General features: G+C 37.8%; 1 protein-coding gene across 2 annotated transcripts in view; it reads left to right on the plus strand.

Moving 5' to 3' along the window:
* Positions 1–25,918, plus strand: part of ZNF277 (zinc finger protein 277) — a 102,933-nt gene that overhangs the window by 68,528 nt on the left and 8,487 nt on the right. For both annotated transcript variants that reach the window (XM_002915047.4, XM_011219502.3), the window contains exons 5-7: positions 13,649–13,740; positions 16,916–17,026; positions 19,421–19,553. In XM_002915047.4, the coding sequence (XP_002915093.1) occupies positions 13,649–13,740; positions 16,916–17,026; positions 19,421–19,553 (336 nt within the window). The remainder of the gene's footprint in view (positions 1–13,648; positions 13,741–16,915; positions 17,027–19,420; positions 19,554–25,918) is intronic.

Below are 25,918 nucleotides of genomic sequence, written 5' to 3' on the forward strand. Positions count from 1 at the left end.
AAAGAAAAGAAAAGAAAAGAAAAGAAAAGAAAAGAAAAGAAAAGAAAAGAAAAGAAAAGAAAAGAAAAGAAAAGAAAAGAAAAGAAAAGAAAAGAAAAAAGAAAAGAAAAGAAGAAAGAAAGAAAGAAAGAAAGAAAGAAAGAAAGAAAGAAAAGAAAAGAAAGAAAAGAAAGAAGAAAAGAAAAGAAAAAAAAGAAAAGAAAGATCTTTTTAAAAATAAATAAAATGGGGCGCCTGGGGTGACTCAGTCGGTTAAGTGTCTGCCTTTGGCTCAGGTCATGATCCTGGGGTCCTGGGATGGAGCCCTATCTCGAGCTCCCTGCTCAGCAGGGTGTCTGCTTCTCCTCCCTCTGCCAGTCCCCCTGCTTGTGCTCTCTAACACACGCTCTCTCGCGCACACGCAAATAAATAAATAAAATCTTTTTAAAATAATAATAAATAGATAAATAAAAATATTCCCTTGATCTCATCATTCTACTTTAATATCCTCCAGTGGCCCTTTACCCTCTTTTTTCTTCAGTGGGTATATGTAAGTTTCTCAAGGTCGTCCCCTCATCTAGGCTGCGCGCTCTCCTAACCGCTGCTGCTACGCTGACAGCTCATATTGCTGGTGGTGCAGAGTAGGCGGTCAGAATAAATACCTGTTGATGGAGTTCATCTACAGCTTTCATCCTGGCTTACCTGTCTGAACCCCAATTCTAACTTTCCTTTTGTTAAACTTCTGCATATGGATTTCCAGTCAACACCTTAAGTTGAATGTGCCTAAAACTGAACTTACTTCTTTTTACTGAAATTTGTGATTTGCCTGTTTTCTTATGTAATGGTACCACCCTTCTTCTGGTCAGTTTGGAAATTTTAAGATCATCTTTAACTCCTGTCAGTTCCACTTCTGAGTCCCATTTTTATACCTTTCTTTATAATCCTCATGTCTTTTATCTTACCTTGACAGTAGACTCACCTCTCCGATTAATATAGCCTCTAGAATTTTAGTATTAATATAATTTAATGTTTTAATATTAAAACATAGCAGATCATTTTATTCTGCTAAAACCTGCAGTGGTCTTTATTATCTACACATTCTTAAGATTTTCTGAGCTCAGCCTGCATTTCCAATGTCTTTTATCTTTCAGTTACCCAGTGTCCAGTTCATTCATTTATTGAATAAATATTTATCTTGCACCAGACCATGTTCTAAATTCTGTTGTTCTGGCAGTGTTTGAAATAGGCCACAGTCCCTGCCCTTATAGAGACTGCGCTCTAGTGAAAACACTACTTGTCTCACATTTACTCAAATGTATTAGGTACTTTCAGGACTCTGCTTCATCAACCAAGAATGCCAGCCCCACCGGTCCACCTGTATAAATAACATACCCCTCAAGATATTGCTTAAATGCCACATTTTCCACAAAACCTTCCCTGATGCCACCTGTGAGAATTAATAACCTCTTCGGATCTCTCTTAATACACTATTTCATTTGGCTTTTCAGTTACAATTGTTCAGAAACCTGTCTTCCTTACTAGAATAAATGCCTTTTAAGGGTTAGGTTTGTCTTGTTTACTTTGTATCTTCTCTGAGCCTTGTTCATAAAGGTTTAACTTAAATTTAATCCTCGAGTATTGGTGAGATAGGTCTATAAAACTGTATAGTCAGATCTCCCTGATTTTTAAAAGAGATATAAAGTAGCAAGGCAGACATCTTTAATCACTGGGTTACAACTTAGTATTAAAAAGCACTAGTTTTTCAATTGGCCTGTAGGAGAAGATGTGGCATTCATAAGCTCTCAGTAGCAAGATGTAACTTAATTAAATTGGGATAAGGGGAGACATCCATTTAACTGCATGAAAGTTTCTCTCTCTCTTTTTTAAAATCACTATTATATCACCTTGAGCAATCATTCATGACAACTATAAATATTGTATGACAATTTAAAATTTTTAATTTAAAAACGGTTGATTTTAATGCTGCTTCATATATTCCATCCCCCCCACACACAATAAAGCAACAACAAAATGAAATTCTGTATCTCCTACTAAGATTTTTTTCCTCATGCCACTTTTCTTTAGAGATTTTAGAGATTTTTAGTAAAGGATTAAATTATTTTCTATTGATGTCTTCAAAGTAAAAAGTCAGTTTACATTTATACCTTTCTGGTGTAAGTCCTACCCTTGTAGCACACGCCCTCTAATTAAATCTGAAATAACTTTCCCAAACATAAAGTGATATTTCCCATTGAACTGTAACATTATTAACAGTCAACAGAGATCAAGTTAGCTAAAATGACCACCGAGCAATTTTAGCCTTTAGATTAATGTTTCTATTTAGGAAATAAATATAAACCCAGTCTGCAACTATACTAAACAGTATCCTCAAGTTTACCATTTTGAATGCCTGTAACAGAACTTAAAATTTACGTGGCGCTTTTTCCATACATTGGCTTTATAAGACCAGTAAGACATCATTATTTCTGTTTAGATGGAAAAAACAAGGCCAAAGTTGTTAGGAGAAATGTTTGAGACCACAGTTACATACTGTATAAAATAGGAAGGGAAGCATCTCAAACTCCTGCTATTTCCCAAACCCCATGCACCATTCTTTTTACAATTGTACCAGGATCCTTTGTTCAATTTGATCTTACTTCTATAAGCAAAAGTGACATTTTCTAAATTGATGTTTGTTACAATGAATAAAAATGGATGAGTGGAACATAAATACCTACGTAAATAAATAATAGTGTTTTTATTGCTAGGATTTTCTTTAAGAAAATCTAATTTCTTACTTTATTATCTTAAGTCAGTGGTAGATCATAAGTTCTTACTCCTTTGGGCCTAAGCTTCTTACATTTTCTTTTCAAACTTAAAGATAGTGTGTTTCCAGAGTTTTCCCTATCTTTAGAGAAACATAAGGCTGTATCTGACCTTGAGTTTATCTGAGAATATACTTCTTCAGGCAGGTTGTACTGTACTGTACTGTACTATTCTCTCCTCTTTTAGTGTGGCCACCTTTCCATTATTAAAATCCTCCTCTTCTTGCCTAGGCTAGATACCCTCATATCTTTGGTACAAATAGAAATTTGCCTTTTCTAATTCTTATGTGTTTAACTCTTGTAATTTTTTTCTTCTGTCCTTCTACTTTTTTTTTTTTAGTGTAATTGTCTGTTCCATGTTAATGGTTACCTTTATGTAATTTTTTTCTCTACTGGTTAGTTCTGTCTCTTCTGTCTCTTCCTTTCTCTTAAAGCCACCTCAGTGCGACTCCAAGTAGAAGAAAAATACTGTCTTTCTGTCCTATGTAGCAAGCAGATGGTTGTTGCTGTTATCATTGCAGTTTCAGAGGGGGTGGGAGGTGCTGATGTCTTTCAAGAAGGTGGAATATTAGTCACATCAAACCTTGCGGATTTGTGGGAGTATATAATAAACCAGTTAAGAAATTTCTCTCTGGCTTTTTTGTTTTACTGTCTTGCTTTAGTCATTGACATGTCTTTTCTCATTTATTTTTTAAGATCCTTGATATTATTGTCAAGTTAATTTTCTGTCAGCTCTCATAAAATGCTGATTTATTTTAAGAAATGGTATTGCTTTAATACAGTTACTCCTGCCTCTACGTGCAGAGGTGTGTTTTTGTTTAATTATACTAAGTGTATTTTATCAGTATATTACTAACATGAATTCAAAATACTCAAGTCATCAGATTCTGGAAGACGAATTAGTCTTTCCTGGGGCTGCCTAGCATTTTTTGATACTTAAAAAGGAATTCTTTGGGGAATACGTAGCTTTTTATTTGACCCCTGCTCAGAGGGCTTCTAAAATATTTAAGTAAGTTGCAGGCAAATTCTGTTCTGAATGTGGTTGAAACTATACATCGATCTCTTTACACAAAATTAATTCATTTCCACTTTACTTTGTTAATCAAACTTGCTCTCCATTCCTTAAATTGGTGGAAGTTTACTGAGCTTTTTATACTTTAATTTCCTCATACTGAGTTTTTACGTTAGAGAAAGGATGTGATAGAAAAATAAGCCTTCACCATAACTCTGAGTGAGATCAAAATGAAAATACCATGCTTACTATAAGAAGATATGAGAAATGGCAGAGAGAACAAGAGAGGATGGTGTTATTTTTTATCCTTCCTGAGTTTGAAACAATTTGAAGACCATTTTGATAGTTTATATAATGTTCACGCATTCAGTTTCATATAACTCTAGTAAATGAAATTTTCCAGTACTTTCAAATTTATTTAGAATAAAAATCCAGACCCCTTACCAAGGTCCCAAAGGGTCTGGTACCTGTCTCTCTCCCCGACTTTGGTCACCATATCCAGCCAAATGGCCACGTCTCTGTCTCCGTTCCTTTGACACACCAAGCTCTGTCCAGCATCACTTGCTGTTTGCACTTGGACTTGCTGTTGACTGTACTTGGAAAGCTAGTATCCAAAATCTCACAGCTTTCCGGAGGGGAAGGGAAGAGTTTTTGGAAAAGCTGGTATCTGAGGTAAGCCCCTAGAATGGAGCTACAGGCAAATGAATGTTTTGGAAATGCTTTTGGAAGATAAAGACATTTTAAAGAGTAACTCAAATGACTGAAGTGACTTAGGAAAAATTGGTTTCTGTAGAGAATTAACTTTAGCTATCAACTACAAGGTAGACACTCAAAAGTTAATATTGACTGATTAATTTACTAAGAACTTTTTTTCTCAGTGAGTAGGAAAGATTTAAACCTATTCTAAATTCCAAATTATGACCAAAAAGAAGGCGTAGGTCGCAGTGCCCAGTGTAATACCGAACCTTCAATTAACCTTTGGGAAATTTTTGCTGAGTAAATGACATTTGTTTTAGCCAGCTGGAGTGTCCTAAGTCACCTGTTTTCACCAAAAAACAATATAAAACCTTCTCTATGTTAATTTCAATTCATTTGCTCCTTTGCGGGGAGTGGGTTTGTGGATAACAGGAAGTCGATAGCAAACAAACTTCCGTGGTCTCTTTTTTATCACCAAAGATACGTGAGGTACCATTCTCCATGCCTTGATGTCAGTTTCTCAAAGGAATGCCAGCGCAGAATCTCCAGTGCTGTACTTAGAAGCTGCAAATGTTCACACTCTTAAATTAAGAGAAAAGGCTGATCAGTGTTCCATATGTATTAGGGGGCTTTGCCATTTGGTGTGCAGTCTGGGTTCTGGTACTGTAACCAAGTCACTTCAAAAGAAAACTAGTACTTTGTGACTCATTTATATCAACAGTACAGACCTTTTTCTGCATCTGACTAATATGCATTTTAATATTTATTACTTTTCTTTTTAACTTCCATTTTGTTGATGGTCTGCTGTTTCATTTTTTACCCTGAACTTGTATTGATGGCTGAAAACTTAAGAAAATCTAAATTCTAGGGGCGCCTGGGTGGCTCAGTCGTTAGGCGTCTGCCTTCTGCTCAGGGCGTGATCCCGGTGTTCTGGGATCGAGCCCCGCATCAGGCTCCTCTGCTGGGAGCCTGCTTCTTCCTCTCCCACTCCCCCTGCTTGTGTTCCGTCTCTCGCTGGCTGTCTCTCTCTCTGTCAAATAAATAAAATCTTTAAAAAAAGAAAAGGAAAGAAAGAGGAAGGAAGGAAGAAAATCTAAATTCTAAACTGTTCCAGGATTGATTCTTCTTCAAGGTTTTAACTCCTCTAAGATTCCTAAATGCTCATGACATCATCTCTTTTCTTGAGGGGATGATCTTTTGTAATCCCATCACAGAAGTAAAAAATAAATGCACTCTGGACCTTTGCTGGTCCCCAGACATATAGGGGAACAGAATGACCAAAGGGCAGTGTGGCAGGTCTCCTTGTCTGCCTTCTTTCCCTGCTGTCATCCCATCAGGTTGTGGCCAGACCTACTCCATTTTTTAGAAAGATAAACCTTCACTTCTGTAAATTTCAAATATCTTAAATATTTATTTTTTTATGTTTAAATCCGTTAACACCAAAATACATGCCTATAACTTGCTTAAATGTTCTAAGGAAACTGCACTGTAGAACTTGTTTGGCAAACTGCCAGCTAGGGTCTCCTGGGCCTATCTTGATATCAAGTTCTTATACCACTAAACACTTGTACACTCAGAACTCAGGAATGATATTTTATTTCTCAGCATTCTTGCCCTCTCCCCTAGCAGCGGCAAACCAATGCTTTGTAGCAATGCAAGGTTTGGGTCCTTCCCCCAGCAGCTTCTGGCTTTTGCTTTGAATGCTAGAGAACGGTCCCAGGAAGCGAGTGGGGTTTTGTGCCTGCTCACCACTGATGGGCTGTTGTTCATATTTTTTTCCCTTACTCCCGATCTTTCTCCTTAGAACTCGGAGGAAATCATGAAAAAGAGCTGGATCGTTTTGTGGCAAGGGACTTAGCCTTTAAAAATTCTGTAAAATTTCAGCTGTTTTCTTCTGCTTGCCTTTTCTTCCCATGTTCTGTCAAAGGGGAAATAATTTGTGTCTCTCCCTCTCCTGAGAGAGGTTTATCGCCTTTTGGAATTCAGTTTGTCTGGTGCCTTGTGACTTCAGATTTTTTTTCTTTTCCTTTAAAAAATAGCTTTATTGAGATATAATTCACAGATATACAATTCACCCTTTTAAAGTGTATAATTCAGGGGTGCCTGCCTGGCTTAGTCGTAGAGCATGTGACTCTTGGTCTCAGGGTCGTGAGTTCGAGCCCCATATTGGGTATAGAGATTACAAATACGTAGACTTTTAAAAAAATTAAATGGGGTGCCTCAGTCTGTTAAGCATCGGACTCTTGGTTTGGGCTCAGGTCTGATCTCAGCATCACAGGATGGGGTGCCACCTCGGGCTCAGTGCTCAGCAGGTAGTCTACTTGAGATTCTTTCCTTCTCCCTCTCTCTCTGCCCCATCTCCCTCACTCATGCATGCATGCTCTCTCTCTCTAAAATAATAAATAAATAAATATTTTTTTAAAGCCTTTTAAAATAATAAATTATAAATAAATAAATAAATGTACAATTCCATGGTTGCAAGTATAAAGATGTTTGGATTCAAAGTAAGGAATGATTTGTTTTTCTTTTTGGTTTTCCAGCTTTTTCTCATTGTAAGGATATTCTCTGTGACTTTTAAGATTTCATTTTTAAGTAATCTCCACACCCACTGTGGGACTCAAACTCACAACCCCAAGATCAAGAGTCGCATGCTCTACCTTCTGAGCCAACCAGGCACCCTTCTGTGGCTTTCTTAATCCTAATCAGGGGAGCAGAGCAGAACTCCTCCTTCTCCTTCTCGTTTATTTTAATTAATATCTTAGTGATGAAGTGCCACTTTTAGTTAAAGTAGATGCTTTTCATTTCACAGTGTTCAAAAAGACACACACTTTGTCTATTGAATGAGGCATAGCTCGAAGAGACAATTGACTCAACTAGTTGTCATAAATAAATTCTAAAATCTATTCTTGTTTGGTACTCAATCTTGATCTCTTAATCAAGCTGTTAGTGATAAGGATATCAATAAATTGCTGTATTTAGCTACCTTAGTATATATTTTGTCAGAAGTTTGTCTTTCTAGGAGATGCTAGCAAATTATGTCACTCATTGCCAGGTGTTATTTGGATAATTTTCTGACAATCCCCCACCCACGCATCCAGTCAGGGCTAGGCAACTGGTGACACCTTACTTAAAATTTAATCCATGCTAAAAGTTGTGACCATGATTAACAAAATACAACCTAAGAGACCAGTAGTTGGTGTTGGGAGGATGGAGTGGGATAAAAATGATTTTTTTAGGGATTTTTTTTTTTTTTTGTCTAGTTTGTGGCTATCCTCCTGAGTTGTTTTGACAAAGAATTAAATGACTTGCCATACGAGATCCAGTCCATGTTTAGGACTATGTAGTTTCTATGAGAGTATCAACCCACATGTCTCCTCATTACCTTCTAAGGCCTGCGGCTCTGCATCCAAGTGAGAGCTAGAAAAGCAACATTCCGGGTGCTTTACTGAAAAGACAAAATCCAAATTATTACTGACCAATATTTATAAAAACGACATTCAGGGGACATTGTTTGAGTTCAGTTTCAACCTCCAATCAGGAGGAACCAGGCATCTACATTGTATCCTAACAACCCTTACCCAACCCCTCTGCACCTGAGTTTGGAATGTGCTTTGGCATAAGAGTGAGCTTGTTCTGAGGATCATTATGAGAAACAGTCCATGTTGTTTGGTCTGTTTATTCCAAATATATTGTCCATTATATCACGTTGTATACTTGTTGTCGATAACTTCTAGCTCCCCGGAGCTAAGCCAGACTTCACGAAGCACAGTCCCCCACAAGACTGTCCTTACTTTAACAACAGTCACAACTGGAGGGATTTCCAGGCCACCTTCACTTCTGACCAGCTGGCTACAAATTCAGGGGTTTCCACTACCCACAACTCTCAGGACACAGGAAAGCACTGTGTTTAGGATTACAGTTTTGTTATAGAAATAGATACAAATCAGAACCAGCAAGAGAGATACATAGGGGGAGGTCTGGCAAAGTCCTAAGCACAGTTTCCATCATCTCCAGGAACCTGTTGCCCTCCTAGCACATCAGTGTGTGACAATACAGAGTATTGTCCAGGGTTTTTACCAAAACTTCATTAAGCCTGATTGATTGAGTCATTAACCACAGAGCTGAACTCAACCGCCAGTTTTCCCCCTCTTTCTGAGGTAAGGCTGATATCATGTGGCTCAAAGGCCTGAGCCGCAAAGCACACAATTGGACTTTTCTGGCATGGCAGCCTCCATCCTGAGTCACCTCATTAGCATTATGTGTAAGGTGCTGTCAGAGGGCTCACCCTGAGTAAGAAGAACACTCCAGCCGCTCCAAGAAATGTCGGGGGCATAGAGGCTACTTCTGAGGAATAAGGGACAAAACCAGCACAAACCCCTGTCTGATTGATTTCCCTTTTCTAAGAAAGCTGATAGCCAAATTTGGGGTCCACCTTTCGGTTTGAATTTGTGTGTGTGTGTGTGTGTGTGTGTGTGTGTGTGTGTGTATACTTGTACATACGTATTTCTTATTTTTAATCTTCAATTTGTGTGCCTATCCTACCTAATTTTTTCTTTCTTTTACTCTCATTTTTATGCCACATTGTTTTATAGCAGCCTGAAATACTTACTGGGCTAAGGTGGGGGTGTAAATGAAATAATCCCAAAGACCTCAGAGATAATCCATGGTTCTGAAAGTAGAAAGCAGGAGGACTAGGAGATCCTGCTACACCTGCCTTTGGAGGCTCTGGACCACCGCTCTGACTTTAGTAGGGACATTTTTTGTGTTCTCTGTTGAAGGAGCGCAGCTGGGCTCCTGAACTGAGGGTGCCTAACAGGTTCTGCTGCGCTGCTCCTGTGGGCTGGATCAGGAAGGAACCTTCTTTGGAGCGTGCTGCTTGAGACTCATGGTCACTCACACAACCATTCAGCCAGAAAGTCTGTTGTGAATCTGAAATGTCGGTGTCTAGAGAACGTTTTTTGGTATCTATACTTAATAACGTCAGCCTTAGTTTTACTTCCTGACCATAACACAAGCTATCTCCATTGGGTATGTCATTCTAAGCATCAGTTTCTTCTTTCCTATATACAAATACTTAACTAAATTGAGATTTTTCTAAATTGCTTTTTCCTAAATTGCTGATTTTTATCACTTTCAGCCTAACTCACATTTTCATTTTCTACCTGTATATGTCAATCCCCTATGACTATTGAGTGCCATCTGCTCTGTCTGCTGTTTCATTAATGTTTCCTCTGCCTTTGGCTTATGAATAAAGATGAAAGACTCTGCACTGACCCCTTTGCTGCCATTCTTGACATTTTAAACCAATTAGACAAAAATACAGCTTGTTATTATGACTCTTTGCCTAATACATAAGCTGATCTTGTATTCTTACAACTGTGGTTTTTATCCAGGCCTATTTTGTAATGAAAATTTTTTCTGATTTCATCAGATAAGTTTGAGAAGTTCAAACATATAACATCTGTGACATTCTCTTCATCCCTCTATTCTGTAAATCCGTGAATAAAATCTAGTATATCTACCCAGCATGAGATTTTTTTTTTTTTTTAGAAAAATAAAACCACAAAGCTGGTAGGCTTTGATTTACACATCTTTGTGATGCTTTCTGTGGATTATCTGTTAATATTATATTTTTTGTTTGAAAGTGAGTTAAAATATATGCTAGAACTAATCAGATACTAAGCTTTACAAAAGAAAAAGGAAAGAAAAAGAAAAACTATTTTTTCTTGATTGACCTCTGCTTTCTGCTTATTTCATTTACATAAGACTTCTCTTATTATAAAATTATCAAGTCTAGGAAGAGCAGAGGGCCCAAATAAAGCTAGTCCTTGTGTTCATTTTTCCCAGTTATGAAGTTCTTCCTAGACTTGTTTTTATGAAAATGAGAAAAGTCTTATGCAAATGAAATAAACAGAAAGCAAAGGTGGAACAACAAATGGTTTAAGTAGCTCCCCTTGGAGGAAGGTCTGGAAAGGAGTTCAAGAAGAGTTTGTGCCGTGGACAAAAGGCAGATCTTAATGGAATGAACTTGGGTAAAAATTAAAGGAGTTGGGGCCTGCAAGATCAAGGATGACAGGGGCACATGGAGTCTTTGTCTCTCTTACTGTGGTTGTCAGTTGTGCAGGTAAACTAGCTGGGAGTCCTCAGTACCGGGACATCACCCTGTGAGAGAGGCTGCAGAACAGAACCGCCTGGTTTTAGTTACTTGCCATTAAAGTGATTTTTCTTACTCTCCTGTCTATCCCATGCTGCCTCAAAAATACCAAAGTGTAAATTAAGCTCTCCTAAGAAGAATCAATTTATATCACTTCTAATGTTTATACTTGGGTTTCGCAGTTTGGGGCCAGTTGATAAAATTTTGGCCAAAGAAAACCTTAAATGGGTTAGTATCCCTCTGGTTTGACTCAAAATCTTTTACGTTTGTGCTGAGCCAAAACCAAGGAGATACTAAGTGGAGAAGATTTTTCTTTAGCCACATTGGGTTATATCATCACAAGCTTGAGAAATATGAGCCAGAACGGTGACTTTTAATGAGCACTGAGACTTGCGGACTGTAAATAGGAACAGGCAGACAAAGTACATGGTCGGCCTTGGCCTTACTACACCAGTAGTGATAGAGTTCTTTATCAAGAGCTTTATTTGCTGGGTTTTTGTTTTTGCTGCTAACAAAGTTGTTGATATAGAGCTCTGAAATGTGTTTTCTTTCTTTTTCTTTCTTTCTTTCTTTCTTTCTTTCTTTCTTTCTTTCTTTCTTTCTTTCTTTCTTTCTTTTTCTTAGTCAAGCCAGGCGTGTTTATAAAAGTTCACTTTACTTTAACAATACCTCTTTTATTTGACTTCTCCCATCCATTTCAGTTTTGATATAAGGTTCACTTAAACTCAAAAAGCAATAATTAAAATGGTCTGATAAATCTACCTTATCTTTTTTTTATTTCTCTAGCTTTTATCTATCCACTTGCTACCAGCAGGTAAATTTAAAGAGTTTCTTGTATATTTGCTGTGTGCCTAAAGTGTTGAGCAAGTTCTTTAAATTCTGCATGTCGGAACTCCAACATATTCCAGTGCTGCAACCTCTGGAATTTCCGTTAAGCTTCACAGCCCCTGAAAATTCCTCCATCAGGACTCAGAGAGTCCTCCTTTTTACATATACAGCTCAGTATTTGGACAAAGATCAAAAGAATCCCACTATGGGTTTCTTGAGCTCCCTTTCTTCAGCTCTGTTCTCTCTAGTACCTTGTCGCACAAAGTGTACTCACTTTAGTATCCTGAACTCCAGTCTTTTTTTTTCCTCCATCCGATGAGGTAGCTACACCTCATTTGGGTTCCACTTCCCTATGTTGCAATTTGGAAAATACCACCCAGCAGGAAACTGGCAGTGTATTATTTTCTTCTTTCATGGATCGCAACCCTGCACTGTCTATTATCCAATGTCTGAAAACAGATAAAATAGATGAAGCAAGTTATTTTATAGTAGTTTACAGAGGAAAGATAAGTGGGATATCCATTATCCCATCATGGCTGAAACCAGTTCATTGAATTGATTTTTCTGATGGTAACTTCTTAATTTTTTTTTCTTCAAGCGAATTAGTATTTCTAGATGTTTGGTGATACGTTTCCAGAAATGCCACATGGAATTTATTAAACTTCTAGATATTAATTAGCTCATTTTTATGCTATTCGATAGGTATTCACAGAATCAGCAATAAAGATGATGGTAATAAACAGTGGAAATTGAAATTGGCTGGATAACAATAATATCTAACATTTAATGACCCATGCACAATTTGGACTCTTTACATAAATTATCTGATTTAATCCTATAAACAATTCTGTGAAATAATATTTCCATCTTCATCTTAAAAATGAGAAAACTGATGATTGAAAAAGCTAAATAAAAAGTTGAGTACCACTGAGGGCCAGAGTTCAATCTAAGTCTGCTCAGTGCTTCAGAGCCAGAGCTCATAACTCTTATACAGTAGTCTGGAAATGGAAATCATGATAAAAATGGGAATCTTAAATTACAGGTTAAGATTTGTAACAGGCAAAAAGCAAAAAGAAATAAAATGACCTCAGGGAAAGATGGTGTGTAGAACCACCCTGATTGGACCAGATGTTACCAAAGTGTATTTAAAATGGGTCCGCCTGGGTGGCTCAGTCAGTTAAGTGTCTGCTTTCGGCTCAGGTTGTGATCCTGGGGTCCTGAGATCAATTTCCGCATCAGGCTCCCTGCTCCGTGGGGAGCTTGCTTCTCCCTCTGCCTCTGCCTCTCTCTTTCTGTCTCTCATGAATAAATAAATGAAATCTTTTTTTAAAAAAATTATTTGAGTTGAAGATTAACAAGATAATAGCGTAGGAAAACAGGGGTGCCTGGGTAGCACAGTCGTTAAGCGTCTGCCTTCGGCTCAGGGCGTGATCCCGGCGTTATGGGATCAAGCCCCACATCAGGCTCCTCCGCTATGAGCCTGCTTCTTCCTCTCCCACTCCCGCTGCTTGTGTTCCCTCTCTCACTGGCTGTCTCTCTCTGTCAAATAAATAAATAAAATCTTTAAAAAAAAAAAAATAGTGTAGGAAAACAGTGTTTAAGAAAGTTTGCCTAGAAGGAAAAAGAAGGGTGGATATGATGAAAAAAGGATTGAGATCATGGAGACCCTCTAGGAGACTTATTTATAGTAATCCCATAACTGATTAAAAACTGGACTCAGGGCAATGGCATTGGGAATGGTGAAGAGAAGTAATATAAAAGATAGTTCAAGTGAAAAATATGTCAGAACTTGATTGCAGACTAAACTGAGAAGTACCAAAAGGAGCAAATCAAAAAGCCCATGACATTTTTGTTTGGGAAAGAGAATGAGGATGGGAGTTGACTAATAAAAACAGGAGTAAAGCCAGGGTAGGGAAGGATGATGAGACCCCGTTGATTCAGTTTCCTGCATAGCTATCCAAGTGGAGTGTTATTTGACGATATAGACTGGAGTTTTGATACAAGGACAGAAATGGAGAAATTTGAAATATTGTCAGCATTCATAGATTCCCTTTGTGCTTCTTCCCCAGATTCCTCCCATCCAGACTATCACATTTTTCATTAGCTAACTGCATTTATTAAAGATAATATCAAATATCTGTTTCTGCTTTACAGAAAGAAATTCTGGAACAACAGCAACAAGAAAGAAATGATAACAGTTTTCATGGTATTTGTATGTTTTGCAATGAGGAATTTTTCGGAAACAGGTTTGTCCTTATGCGTGTCTTTAAATATTATTGTTATTCATCTGAAAACTCATCAAAGCATCCATAATGGTTATGTAAATTAAGTTCTGTGGATTAGCACAGGACCCTTTCATATATCAGCAGTAATTCTTTTTAATATGCCTAACATCAAAGATGGACTATAGTTGCTCTAAGCAGAATAGGGGATTAATTTTTTCATTTTTTTCTTTTATTTTTTCCAAGTTTTTATTTAATTTCCAGTTAGTTAACACTGTAATATTAGTTTCAGGGGTAGAATTTAGTGATTCATCACTTACATAAAACACTCCAATACCTGGTGTTCATCACTACAAATGCCTTCCTTGATTCCTGTCACCTATTTAACCCATCCCCCCCCCAGCTCCTCTACTGTAGCCATCAATGTGTTCTATGTAGTCAGGAGTCTCTTTCTTGGTTTGCTCCTCTTTATTCTTAAATCCCAAATATAAGTTTGTGTTTAATGTCATAGGACTTTTTCAGTTGGCTGACAGGCAACACCATGTATAACAAACTACTACAGACACACCCTTCTATATTGTTAACTCTAAACCTTTAGCAGATTTTGATGTTTCACTTTTGAATATTAAAACTAATAAGGATCTAAAAAAAAAAAAAAAACCCAAAACTGGGGTATTGATAATTTTTTACCACTCCCAACTGGCTCCAAAACCAACTGGATTACTGTAATTCAGTTCAAACACTAATCACCCAGAGTTAGCATCAGGCTCTGCAGATTAAAGGGCATCATCCCCAGCAAGACTGCCTCCATTTTAGATATCAGCCACAAGTTCTGTCAGCTGGCTAAAAATTCAAGGATTCTGTTAGTAATTTGCATCGTTCGGTAATTTACAGAATGACTCACAATACTCCGGAAAGTAGTATACGCAGGACTGCAGTTTTATATAAAGGAACAGTCAAGAGAAGAGATCAGGAACAACCAAATGAAGAAATACATAGGGCAAGTTTTGGGAGGGTCCGAAGTCAAAACTTCTGTGCCCTTTCTCCAAAGAATCAGGACACATCACCCACCCAGCACATCAAGGTATTCACCAACCAGGAATCTTCACTGAGCTTTGATGTCCAGAATTTTTAGTAAGTCTTCATCACATAAGCAGGACTGGTTCAGTCCTTGAACTTAATACCCAGACCCCTTACCTCTCTGGAGGTCAGGCTGGCTCAGTAGCGCTACCTTCTAATCACGTGGTTAGTCTTTTCATTGACCAGCCCCCATTCTGAAGCTCACCAAGGGCCTTTGGTGAGTAGCCTTGTCAGCATAACAAAGATAATCCTGTCACGGAGAAATTCCAAGGGTTTTAGAAGCTCTGTGACAGGAAACAAGGACAAAGACCGGACAGTTTTCTCATTATACAGCATTTAATATTTACAAATACACGTCACTTAAATACAAGTCATGAAGTTGTAACCTTTAGGAACTGGGAATAGTTTCAGTGGCAACATAAGAGTGGACAGTCAGAAAAATATCATTTTCTGCCCACTTCAAAGAAGGCAGTCTATAGTATTAAAAAAAAACCCTACCACAGTAACTGACGTTAGTACCTTAAAAACATTGAGAAGGAGACTGTAGCTACAAATACAGTACTAGCTTGAATTTAGAAAATGGTTTGGTTACAGCACTGATTTTTTTTTTAAGATTTTATTTATTTATTTGACAGAGAGACAGCCAGCGAGGGAGGGAACACAAACAGGGGAGTGGGAGAGGAAGAAGCAGGCTCCCAGCGGAGGAGCCTGATGCAGGGCTCGATCCCACGACTCTGGGATCACGCCCTTATCCGAAGGCAGACACTTAACGACTAAGCCACCCAGGCACCCCAGTGCTGATGTTTAAAACACCACTAATGGGGGCGCCTGGGCGGCTCTGTCGTTAAACGTCTGCCTTGGGCTCAGGTCATGATTGGGCTCTCTGCTCAGCAGGAAGCCTGCTTCTCCTACTTCCACTCCCCCTGCTTGTGTTCCCTCTCTCGCTGTCTCTCCTGTCAAATAAATAAAATCTTTAAAAAAAATAAAATAAAAGAAATAAAACACCACTAATGAAGATTTGATTCTTCTGTAGGGCAGTTGGCATAGAGAACAACCTGTGCCAGAAGGCACTGTGAAATACTCTATAAAAACACTAGTGTTATTCAACGTTATCAGTAATAGTTAAGTGGTTAGCCAAAAGAGCATAATATAACTCTGATATTAATAAATGGGACTCCTACATAGTTAAAAAGAAATCAAACAATTTCATGGGAATGGTTGCTTTATTTTATTTTCTAAAGGAAAAAAATAATAACCCTAAAAAACAGTGATTTGGGGGCCAGCTAAGTGTCTAAATAAACTAAATAAACTGTATAATGTGTCACTGAGCATAGTCTATCAGTGGTTTGTGTGCTAATGAGTTCCCCAAAACTGTCACCTTCATTTTATGAACTAAAGTTGTGATAAAGAGGGCTCCTGGCTGGCTCAGTCAGAGGAGCATGTGACTCTTGATCTCAGGGTCCTGAGTTCAAGCCTCATGTTAGGTGTAGAGATTACTTAAATAAATAAATAAACTTAAATAAAAATAAAGTTGTGATAAAGACCCAGTAGAATAATATATTTTACACATAGGCATATTTGCTATGTAAAAGTTAGATAAATTAAAATTTTCCTTTACAGCATAACCTAATCAACAGACTGGTCATGGTGTATTCAGGTTATGGTAACCCTTACATATACTTAAATGTGTTTATTGTGTGTTGCAGGTCTGTGTCTGATAGTAAGCTGACTAAATGTCTGTGATCCCCGGACATATATAGCAGGACATATTTCCCTTTGGCAGTTGTCTCTTCCTCCTCCCCATGATGAATTGGAAAAGTAGGCAAAGCACAGTTCATTGAATAGTTTAAAGGACAGAAACCCAGTTCATCTATAGAGTATCTTCCTGTCCACTGGCAGATAATGGAACAAACTTAACTGACTTTAAAGAACTATTGTGATTATATGTGTACTTAAATATTTTATAACGTGTCACTCTTTCATAGCCCAAATGTGTGTTTTAGTGTTTTACCTTTTCATGTACTTCTGATGAGTGTTATCATTATAAAAATGCTATTCCTGACCTGATTTGTTACTAGATGATTTGTAAAGAATATAAATTGCTCACATTTCTTCCTAGATCTGTTCTTTTAAACCACATGGCCAGAGAACATGCTTTCAACATTGGATTGCCAGACAACATTGTAAACTGCAATGAATTTCTGTGCACATTACAGAAAAAGCTGGACAAGTAAGTAATTTTTTCATGAAACACAACCTGAAACTATTTTAATTTTGGACTCTTTTCAGAATTTTTTTTTTATTGTGTTTTGTGAATTTTTTTAAGATTAATCTAATCAAAGTAATTAATAAAATGGAATTTTTTAAGATTTTATTTATTTATTTGTCAGAGAGAGAGAGAGTAAAAGCAGGGGGAGAAGCAGACTCCCTGCTGAGCAAGGAGTTGGATGCCGCTCTCCATCCCAGAACTCTGAGATCATGACCTAAACCCAAGGCAGATGCTTAACTGACTGAGCCACGCAGGTGTCCCAGAATTTTCTCATTTCTCATATTGAAAGTTTACATTTTTCATGACAGTCGTCTTTTTGTCTAGATCATATTGCCTTTTACTGTTTTTGGCTTTTTAAGATTTTATTTATTTATTTGACGGAGAGAGACAGCGAGAGAGGGAATACAAGCAAGGGGAGTGGGAGAGGGAGAAGCAGGCTTCCTGCCAAGCAGGGAGCCCTATGCGGGGCTCGATCCCAGGACCATGGGATCATGACTGGAGCCAAAAGCAGATGCTTAACGCTGAGCCACCCAGGTGCCCCTGAAAGAAGTATCATATATACCAAACAATGTACATACCATGTAACATATGCTATATAGGGTATGAAGAGTATACTCTCCAACCGGCCTAAGAAATAGAGCAGGGATGCCTGGGTGGTTTAGTCGGTTAAGCGTCCAGCTCTTGATTTTGGCTCAGGTCATGATCTCAGGGTCGAGTCTGCTTGAGATTCTCTCTCTCTCTTCGCCACCCCCCCTCCCCTGTCATGTGTGTGCATGGACACACGCACTCTCAATTAAATAAATCTTATTTTAACAAAAGAAATAGAACATTATTAATTCCCTTGATCTTCATGTGTGCCCTTCCTCCATTAGTGTCTGCCCATTTTCAGTATAATTTTTCACATATTTAGTAAACATTATCAAAATGTTGTATGTTACTCACCTTTATGTGGGACATAGCATACTCTTTGCATTCTTTTACCTGTTAGTATTTATTCACATTTATAGATCATAACACTCCACTTTTCCTAAGATCATATTCTGGTGACTGTGGGTATCTAGTGGGTATCGAGAGCTTAGCTTGTAAAATAAGGAAGGAAATTCTCTAGGTCACTAAAATGGCTTTCAAAAATCTATCCACTTTTCTCTCTAGGAGGGGACTCGGTATTTTTTCTCTCAAAACCTAGTTTTTTTCAGGTTTTTGTTTGTTTATTTTTAAAGATTTTATTTATTTATTTTGAGAGAGAGAGCTTGAGCGGGGGGAGGAGCAGAGGGAGAGGGAGAGAGAGATTAAGCAGACTCACCAGTAAGTGCAGAGCCCAACACAGGGCTCGATCATGACCCGAGCCAAAATCAAGAGTTGGATGCCCATCCAACTGAGCCACCCATGTGCCCCCCCCTTTTTTTTCAAATGAAATCTCAGCCCACAATATTCATAACAGTAACATTAAGAAAGAAATATTAAAAGTCCTGAGTTCAAATTCTGGTATCAACACTACATTCAAACAAGTCCTTTCACTCTTATTAAATGATCCTTCATTTATAAAATAATAACAGATGTGCTTTCTGGCAAGAGTAGCATAATCTTTTTTTAATGCCATAAATTATTTGCTGTAAAAGAATATAATTATTTCTGTGGCACAAGAAATGGTTCAGAGGGTATTTAGTTGTGATGACAAAAGAATTCGAAATTGAAACAACTGATTTCACTCATTTGAGTTTTCATGTAGGAGGGAGCTTAGATATAATCTGTGTGACTCCAAAAAGTGGAACTCTAATGGCTAATAAGGAGAAGTTACAGGCAGTATCCACTATCAGACTTAGGTTAAGAAAGACGTTTTGTTAGCAGTCTGTTCGTTTTCATTAGAAAATTAATGTCAGTAGAGAAGGCAAGTAACAACCAAGTCTCACTGCTAGTATGCACTGAAACTAGGCGTTAAGCCCTGCATATCAGCTCACAGAATATGCCAAACCATGGACTGATTTGTTGTACGCAATGGAGGCAGCCAATGCTAGTTATCATTGTAATTATTTGAAGAACATAACTATGTTTTCATTTTTAGAAGAGATAATTTGATTAGAGAACTCCAGAATAATTTTGGATATTAGCTCTCTCTGTCCCAGTTTGAACTACATAGGCAAGTTGGCCAGTGTAGCCACCTACAAAATAAACCAAGCATGCATCCCACAAAGCTAAATGAGTGAAGTGAGAGAGGTTCTGACAAGGATGTCATATCCCACTTGAAGATTCTGTGACCTAAAATGAATAATCGTAAGACTTAAAATAAAGGACTTTTGCAGCAGCTATCCAAGAGACTTGTGTCATCTGTCAGTGTTTGTGTATTTTTTTTTTTAGCTTGCAGTGCTTGTACTGTGAGAAGACCTTCAGGGACAAAAATACACTTAAAGACCATATGAGGAAAAAACAGCATCGGAGGATTAATCCTAAGAACAGAGAATATGACCAATTTTATGTCATCAATTATTTGGTAAGGCTTTCTCTTCGTAATTTAAAATTTGATTGCATTTCCACAAACAAAAATCTTTCTGAGGGCTGTCTAATATTTAAACAAGCAATTAGTATAAAGTTCAAAATGTAATCAAGGGACACTTCTAAGCAGTGATTAGCTTCATAATGGTTAGTTTACAAAGCAGAACTTGATTTCGTTTGTCTTTGATTTGCCAGATGTTTACACAGTAAAAATGTCATTATCTCTAGAATTCAGTGATCTGGACAAAAAAAAAAAAGGAATAATAAACATAAAGCATTTGAGTAGCTACACACTCTGTCTCGTTTGTGATATTATCTATTACCTTGAGTCCAGAGACTTCTATATTCTATTCAAAAAAAATCTTTTGACCTCTGGATGTGTTAGGTGTCCTATGCTAGATAACTCTTTAAAAACAGTCACTTCATGGGGCACCTGGCTGGCTCAGTTGTTTGGGCATCTGACTCTTGATTTCCACTTGGGTCATTATCTCAGGGTTGTGAGGTTGAACCCCGTGTCGGGTTCACATGCTAGGTGTGGAGCGTCATTAAGATTCTGTCTCCCTCTGCCCTTCCCACCCCACCCCCCAAAAAAATCTCTTCATTCTTCCCTCTCTCCCCCTTAAAAAAATACTCCTTTTCAAAAAAAAAAAAAAAAATCCTCCTTGGCCATCTTATCTTTAATGGAAATTTTAGAGAAACCATGTCATTTTACTAGGCAAGAGGACTTTGATTTCTTTGGCTAATAGAATGTAATAATGCTGTTATCATGTCAAGGATTTTAAATACATTGAAAGTTTTCCTTGCTTAGAAACCTCAATACCATTTCCTGAGCTTTTTGGTTAAGAGAAGGTATTCAGTTGGAGGCAAGTGTCACTAGGAGGGCATTTAGAATTGTAGGAGGGAATTTTGACTGACAATGACGAATGCTACTGGCCCTGCCCTACTCTGCTGAATTTGGGGATGTACATAACAAAGGAAATAATCCACTCCTGTGAAGAAAAGGGTTATGTAACTCTCCACTTAGTAGAAAGTTATTTCTGACACTTTTCTTAAGCAAATGGAAATTGTTTTTTTCTTCTCAGTAGGAATGAATTAGAATCCAAACTCATGGCCACAGAAGACATAATTGATTATAATCAACCATTTTATCTATTGGACAGAAACAAGCATATCCTGAAATATGTTAGAAATCTCTGCTGTAGGGTGGAATTTTTGTCTGTTCTAACTAATCCTTGTAGTGTTAAAATTCCCCTTGAGAACCAAGTTTGACATGTGTTTGAAGATTGACTCTGAGAAGTTGTCATGATCTGCTACAAATGTTTTACAACTAGCTAAAGGCAAAGGCACCCTTTGAGTCCTTCAGTCTTCTCTTGAAATCACTCAGTCATTAATTCCTAGAACAACCGCTGCTTCAGGGCCCAGCCCAAGCCAATGGGGAGTGGACTTCAATGTTAGCTCTAAGAAATACCAGCTACTGCAGAAATCTGTGGAAGCAATTTAATAGTACTTCCTTCTGGGGATCTTTTAAAATAATATTCAAGAACTTGGGACCAACAGAACATTATATATATGGCTGGAGGTATTTAATACCTTTTAGAGGAGACTTCAAAGGGACTGTTCACTCAAATTCTGGTAGCACTTTTAGAAAAGTATGATGCTTTATTCTCTGGGCATTAAGTAGTCTGTCTGTCAAAACTGAAAGTATCTTCAAGGACCAGCTGTCTTTAGACGGGCATGCTAGATTATACTGTCCACCGAGTGCCCAGATATGGTGTGGCATGAATCGTAGCTCAAGAGGAGTGTTTCAAGAGAATATAAAGACTTTAATGGTATATAAAATGAAAATTAAATCATTTTAGGAGAATATTAATAGAAGTAATTTTTTCTTTTAACTAGCGGCATTTGACTACTTGCTGTGTGCCAGGCACTGTCTTGGATATTTATATTAAGTCATTTACTCTTACCATATCCATGTGTCACAGATTTTATCATTATCCCCATTTAGGAGATTTGGAGACTAGGCACAGATCTTTTCTCAGAGTCACATAGTTAGAGCAGGATACTTAACCTGTGTGTAAGTTTTCTCCAATTTTTTCCTCAGTTGAGATAAGGTGCCTACCTACCTCTTACTTCTTTGGTTGGGTTTTTGGTCAAGTAATGGTGATGAATTCGTAATGATCTATTCACCACCTTCTTGCTTGTTTTCTTTTATACTAAACTAGAAAGTGAGTCAAGGTCAAAGTAAAGCTGACTTTAATAAGCTCAAGGGCTCTGACCCACAACCTTAGCCTTCTTAGCCCTGTATGCTTTCCCACTGAGATAAATAGCCCACAACAAGAAGAATAATCTAAAAAACAAAACCTAAAATGTGTTGTGATTAGCTGTGGCATTTTGGGAAAGATATAAACTCACCTTAGAAAAGGATTGAAGAAGCCAATAAAGTCTCTAATGATGTAAAAGTGTCCTAACGTAGAGATGTGCTTACCAGAAGTATCAACCTTAATACCATCCTGAGTATTGTTGTAGATAAAAGGTATAATATATAGAATGAATATATAAAAGACTGTTCCAAATACTAATACTGTGTAGTTAGAGAAAAATGAGGGTCAGACATTGCTCAGCATCATTTTAGTTTCCTTTTAGACCCCATTAATGAAAATACTTAATATTTCACAAAAATATTTAATATGAAGAATAAATTCTTCTAAAAGTTTACTTAAGCAATGAATAATGACATTGCTCTGGTTTTAAAAAGGAGAAAAAAATTGCTGAGAGATACTCACTGTGTATTCCTCTCAGGGAAAAGGCTGACATGTGTGATGAATGTGGGGCCAAAGAGAGACCTGCTGTATTAGTCGTCAGGGTCTGCACATCCATTGCTCACATCCTCTTCCCTGCAAGAAGCACTTCCATTGGCTTCATATATTCTACACACATTTGAGTGCCTTCCGATTCCAGACATTAGTGGAACAGGAAGAAAAATATTATAGACAAGGTGGTTGATTTTAAGTCACTACTCAGAGTTCAGAGGTCAAACGAGAGACATACATGTCAGCACATAATTTCAACACCTTGGGATGGGGTGTACAAAGTTAATGCTTGGACCTCTCCTGTAGCAGATATGTACCCACAGAGTTCCTCACCTTTACTCTGGAGCAGAATCTCCAGGCAGCAGTGATGGCAGTATCCAGGATATTCCTGGCAAGATGCACTCTAATAGTCATCAAGGGTGGGAGAGCTAAGGCACAGAGGGTGTTTTTGGCTCTCCTCTGAGCTCAGCAAATTGACAGTTTCCTTTTTCTTCCTTAGTGAGATAATTTCCGTAATTAAAAATTCATATCAGTTTTTGAATAATAACAGACTTGCAAATGCATAAAAAGTTACTATGCATAGTCTAGATTACCTACTACGGGTTCTTTCTTTCTTTTCTCACAAACAGAAGTGTTCAGTGAATAGTGGAGATGGTCAAGGGGACAATTTCCCAGGCAGTTTCATGTTCGGATGCCCCTGCCATCATCACTGAGCCTTCAGCTACCTATTCCTAAGGCATTCATGTTTCAAGCCCTGAGTTTTCCTAAAGGGAATTATTTTTGCAGTGGTTTTACCATTTTTTATTTATTTTTTTTATTCTTAAAGATCTACAAAGCCATTTGTAACAAAACTAAGCTTTTAACTTGTTTTTCATAGTTTTAGTATAGTTCTTTCTAATGAAATTAGTTACATTTGGAACACTTCTTTTAAAAAAAAGATTTTATTTATTTGAGAGAGAGAGAGAGAGAGCACATGCGCACAAGTGGTGGTGGGGGGGAGGTGGCGTGGGGAGGAGAGGAGGGAAAGGAAAAAGCAGGCTCCCTGCTGAGCAGAGAGCTAGACACAGGGCTCCCTCCCAGGACCCTGGGATCATGACCTGAGCTGAAGGCAGACACTTAACTGACTCAGCCACCCAAGTGCCCCCATTTAAAAAACTCTCAATAACTGGAATTTAAATAAAAACTTGAAAAAAATAAAGCATTTCTCTTTCTCTGTTTATAATGGGTTTTTTGTGTAAGTACATATAAGTGTGTGTGTGTTGGAGCGGTGGAGATGCTAGGTGAAGGGGATTTCTTTTTTTCTATGTTTTTCTTGTCCACCCTCTCATTGATCATAAACCATCTGATGTAGGGGGTTGAGGGGGTGTGCTGAACATCTTTCCTGACATGCCTTCCAAACTTGTTTTTCTTGAAATCTTTGCTTTCCTAACATGATTCATTACCAGGCACAGCATCTTAATTAGAGAGTTCTGTGCTCTTCTTTTTTTTCTTTATGGGTCTTATTCCTATAATAAATCATATATATTTGACTATACAAGGCAGAGCATTCTAGGAAAGTCTGGGCCAGTATCACATGCAAACCACTTGTTTCTTAGTAATGAACACCAAGTCCCATTTTCTTCCCAAGTGGTAAATGGTTAGTGCTGTTGCCTAGGAAAATCCCTACATGTTATACTGAATACTCAGAAAGTTGCAAAATAATGGTTTAGGTTTGGAAGTTTGACACTGAAAGATATTTTATGTCTCTTTGGCTAACACATTTATTGATAAGCAACATTTGTCCATATCATTGAAAATGGTAATACCACAGGTGGTATTTCTTTGAATAATGTCCTACAGCAACGACCTTAAAGTATAAGTCCAGAGAGATCAAGTAATCCATGAGAGATTTAATTCATCACCAGAAATTCCAACTAACAAGGATCCTGTTGGCAGTGTTGAAACCATTCCTGGTTTCCATAATGAGGTTCAGACACTTCATGACAACTCTGGGAAGTACATTATAGATTCCAAATTAACTATCTCCAATGACATTATGGTAAATCTCTGCATGTCTGAGTTTATGCATCATTTAGCTGATAGATAATGACAGCTTCAAAACCTCTCATTAAGTTGATGAATGATAGATTTTCTTTTTTCCCTAAATCATAATGGTCCTTGTAGTTCTTTGTTTCTGCTTAAATGAATACCTTTTTTGAGAAAAGAAGTTCAAAACTGAGATTAAATTTTAGTTATTTTTTTCCAGAAGAGGAATATCAAACAAGAATATAGCAGGTCAGGTTGGGCTTGAGTAACGATAGTTTAGCTGCTTGCAAAGGTGTCCATTATTGTTCCTACATCCTTCTTTAGTGCACTGTCTACTTTTGCATGGCACAGTGGGGAAGTTGGATGGAGAAAGAAGAAAAGATAAGGAAGAGGAACAAATGACTCAAGAATAGAAAAGATATTCCTGCTCATTACTCCATAAAGTTTTGCTGAAACTATGACTAAATTTGCCAGGCACAGCCCTACCTGGGTACAACTTCATAAACTGTAAGAGATAAAAGGGATTGAAGTAGGTATTTGAGTGCTTACTCTTGCCTGCTACCGTGTACTTTATATACAGGGATAGTTGTTTTGTTGTACTTCGCTTATTGTGCCTCGCAGATTTTTACAGATTGAAGGATTGTGGCAATCCTGTGTTGAGCAAGTCTATCCGCGGCATTTTTTCAACAGCATTTGCTACCTCATGTCTCTGAGTCACATTTTGGTAATTCTCGTAATACTTAATTAAGATGTATACACTGGTTTTTTTAGACGTAATGCTTGCACACATAATACACTGCAGCGTAATGTAAACATAACTTTTATATGCACTGGGAAACCAAAACATTCATTTGACTTGCCTTACAGTGGTAGTCTGGAACCAAACCTGTAATATCTCTGGGGTATGCCTGTACATGAACTAATTTATTTAATCACCTTACAAAAACCTTTTGAGGTAGGATCTAAATTGGCATTGAATATTTATACTTTTTCAGTTACAATTCAATTTAAAAAATACTTTCTAGTACTTACTGTATGCCTGGCTCTGGAAATGGAACAATGAACAAAGTCCATGTCCTCATGGACAATTCTGGTGGAGAAAACGAATAGCAGATGAGAAGACAAATAGTTACACAGAACTGATTTCAGGAAGTGATTGATGTTTAAAAAAAATAATAAAACATCATAGGGGAATAAAAAATAAATGGGAGGAGGGGTGTTGTTTTAGAGGAGTCAGAAGAAGAGGTGGTCACATTTCAGCAGATGCCCCCACAACTGAGCCACACAGTTATGTGAGAGAGCAGTGTTCAGGAAGACGTTGCAACAAGTCCAGAAGTAGCCGATGGAGGTGAGCTTGCTCCGTTCAAGGGATAGGAAAGACCCTGATCTGTCTGGAGCAAACTGAGCCAGAGAAAAAGTGGTGGGACATAAGGGATGGGGAAGGAGCCGGGGCACAACATGCAGGTCTTACAAGCCATGATAAGGCCTCTGAATTTTGTTCTAAGTGTGGTAAGAAGCCATGGGAGGG

This window comes from Ailuropoda melanoleuca, chromosome 1 (genome assembly GCF_002007445.2).
Source record: "Ailuropoda melanoleuca isolate Jingjing chromosome 1, ASM200744v2, whole genome shotgun sequence".
Lineage (NCBI taxonomy): Eukaryota > Metazoa > Chordata > Mammalia > Carnivora > Ursidae > Ailuropoda > Ailuropoda melanoleuca.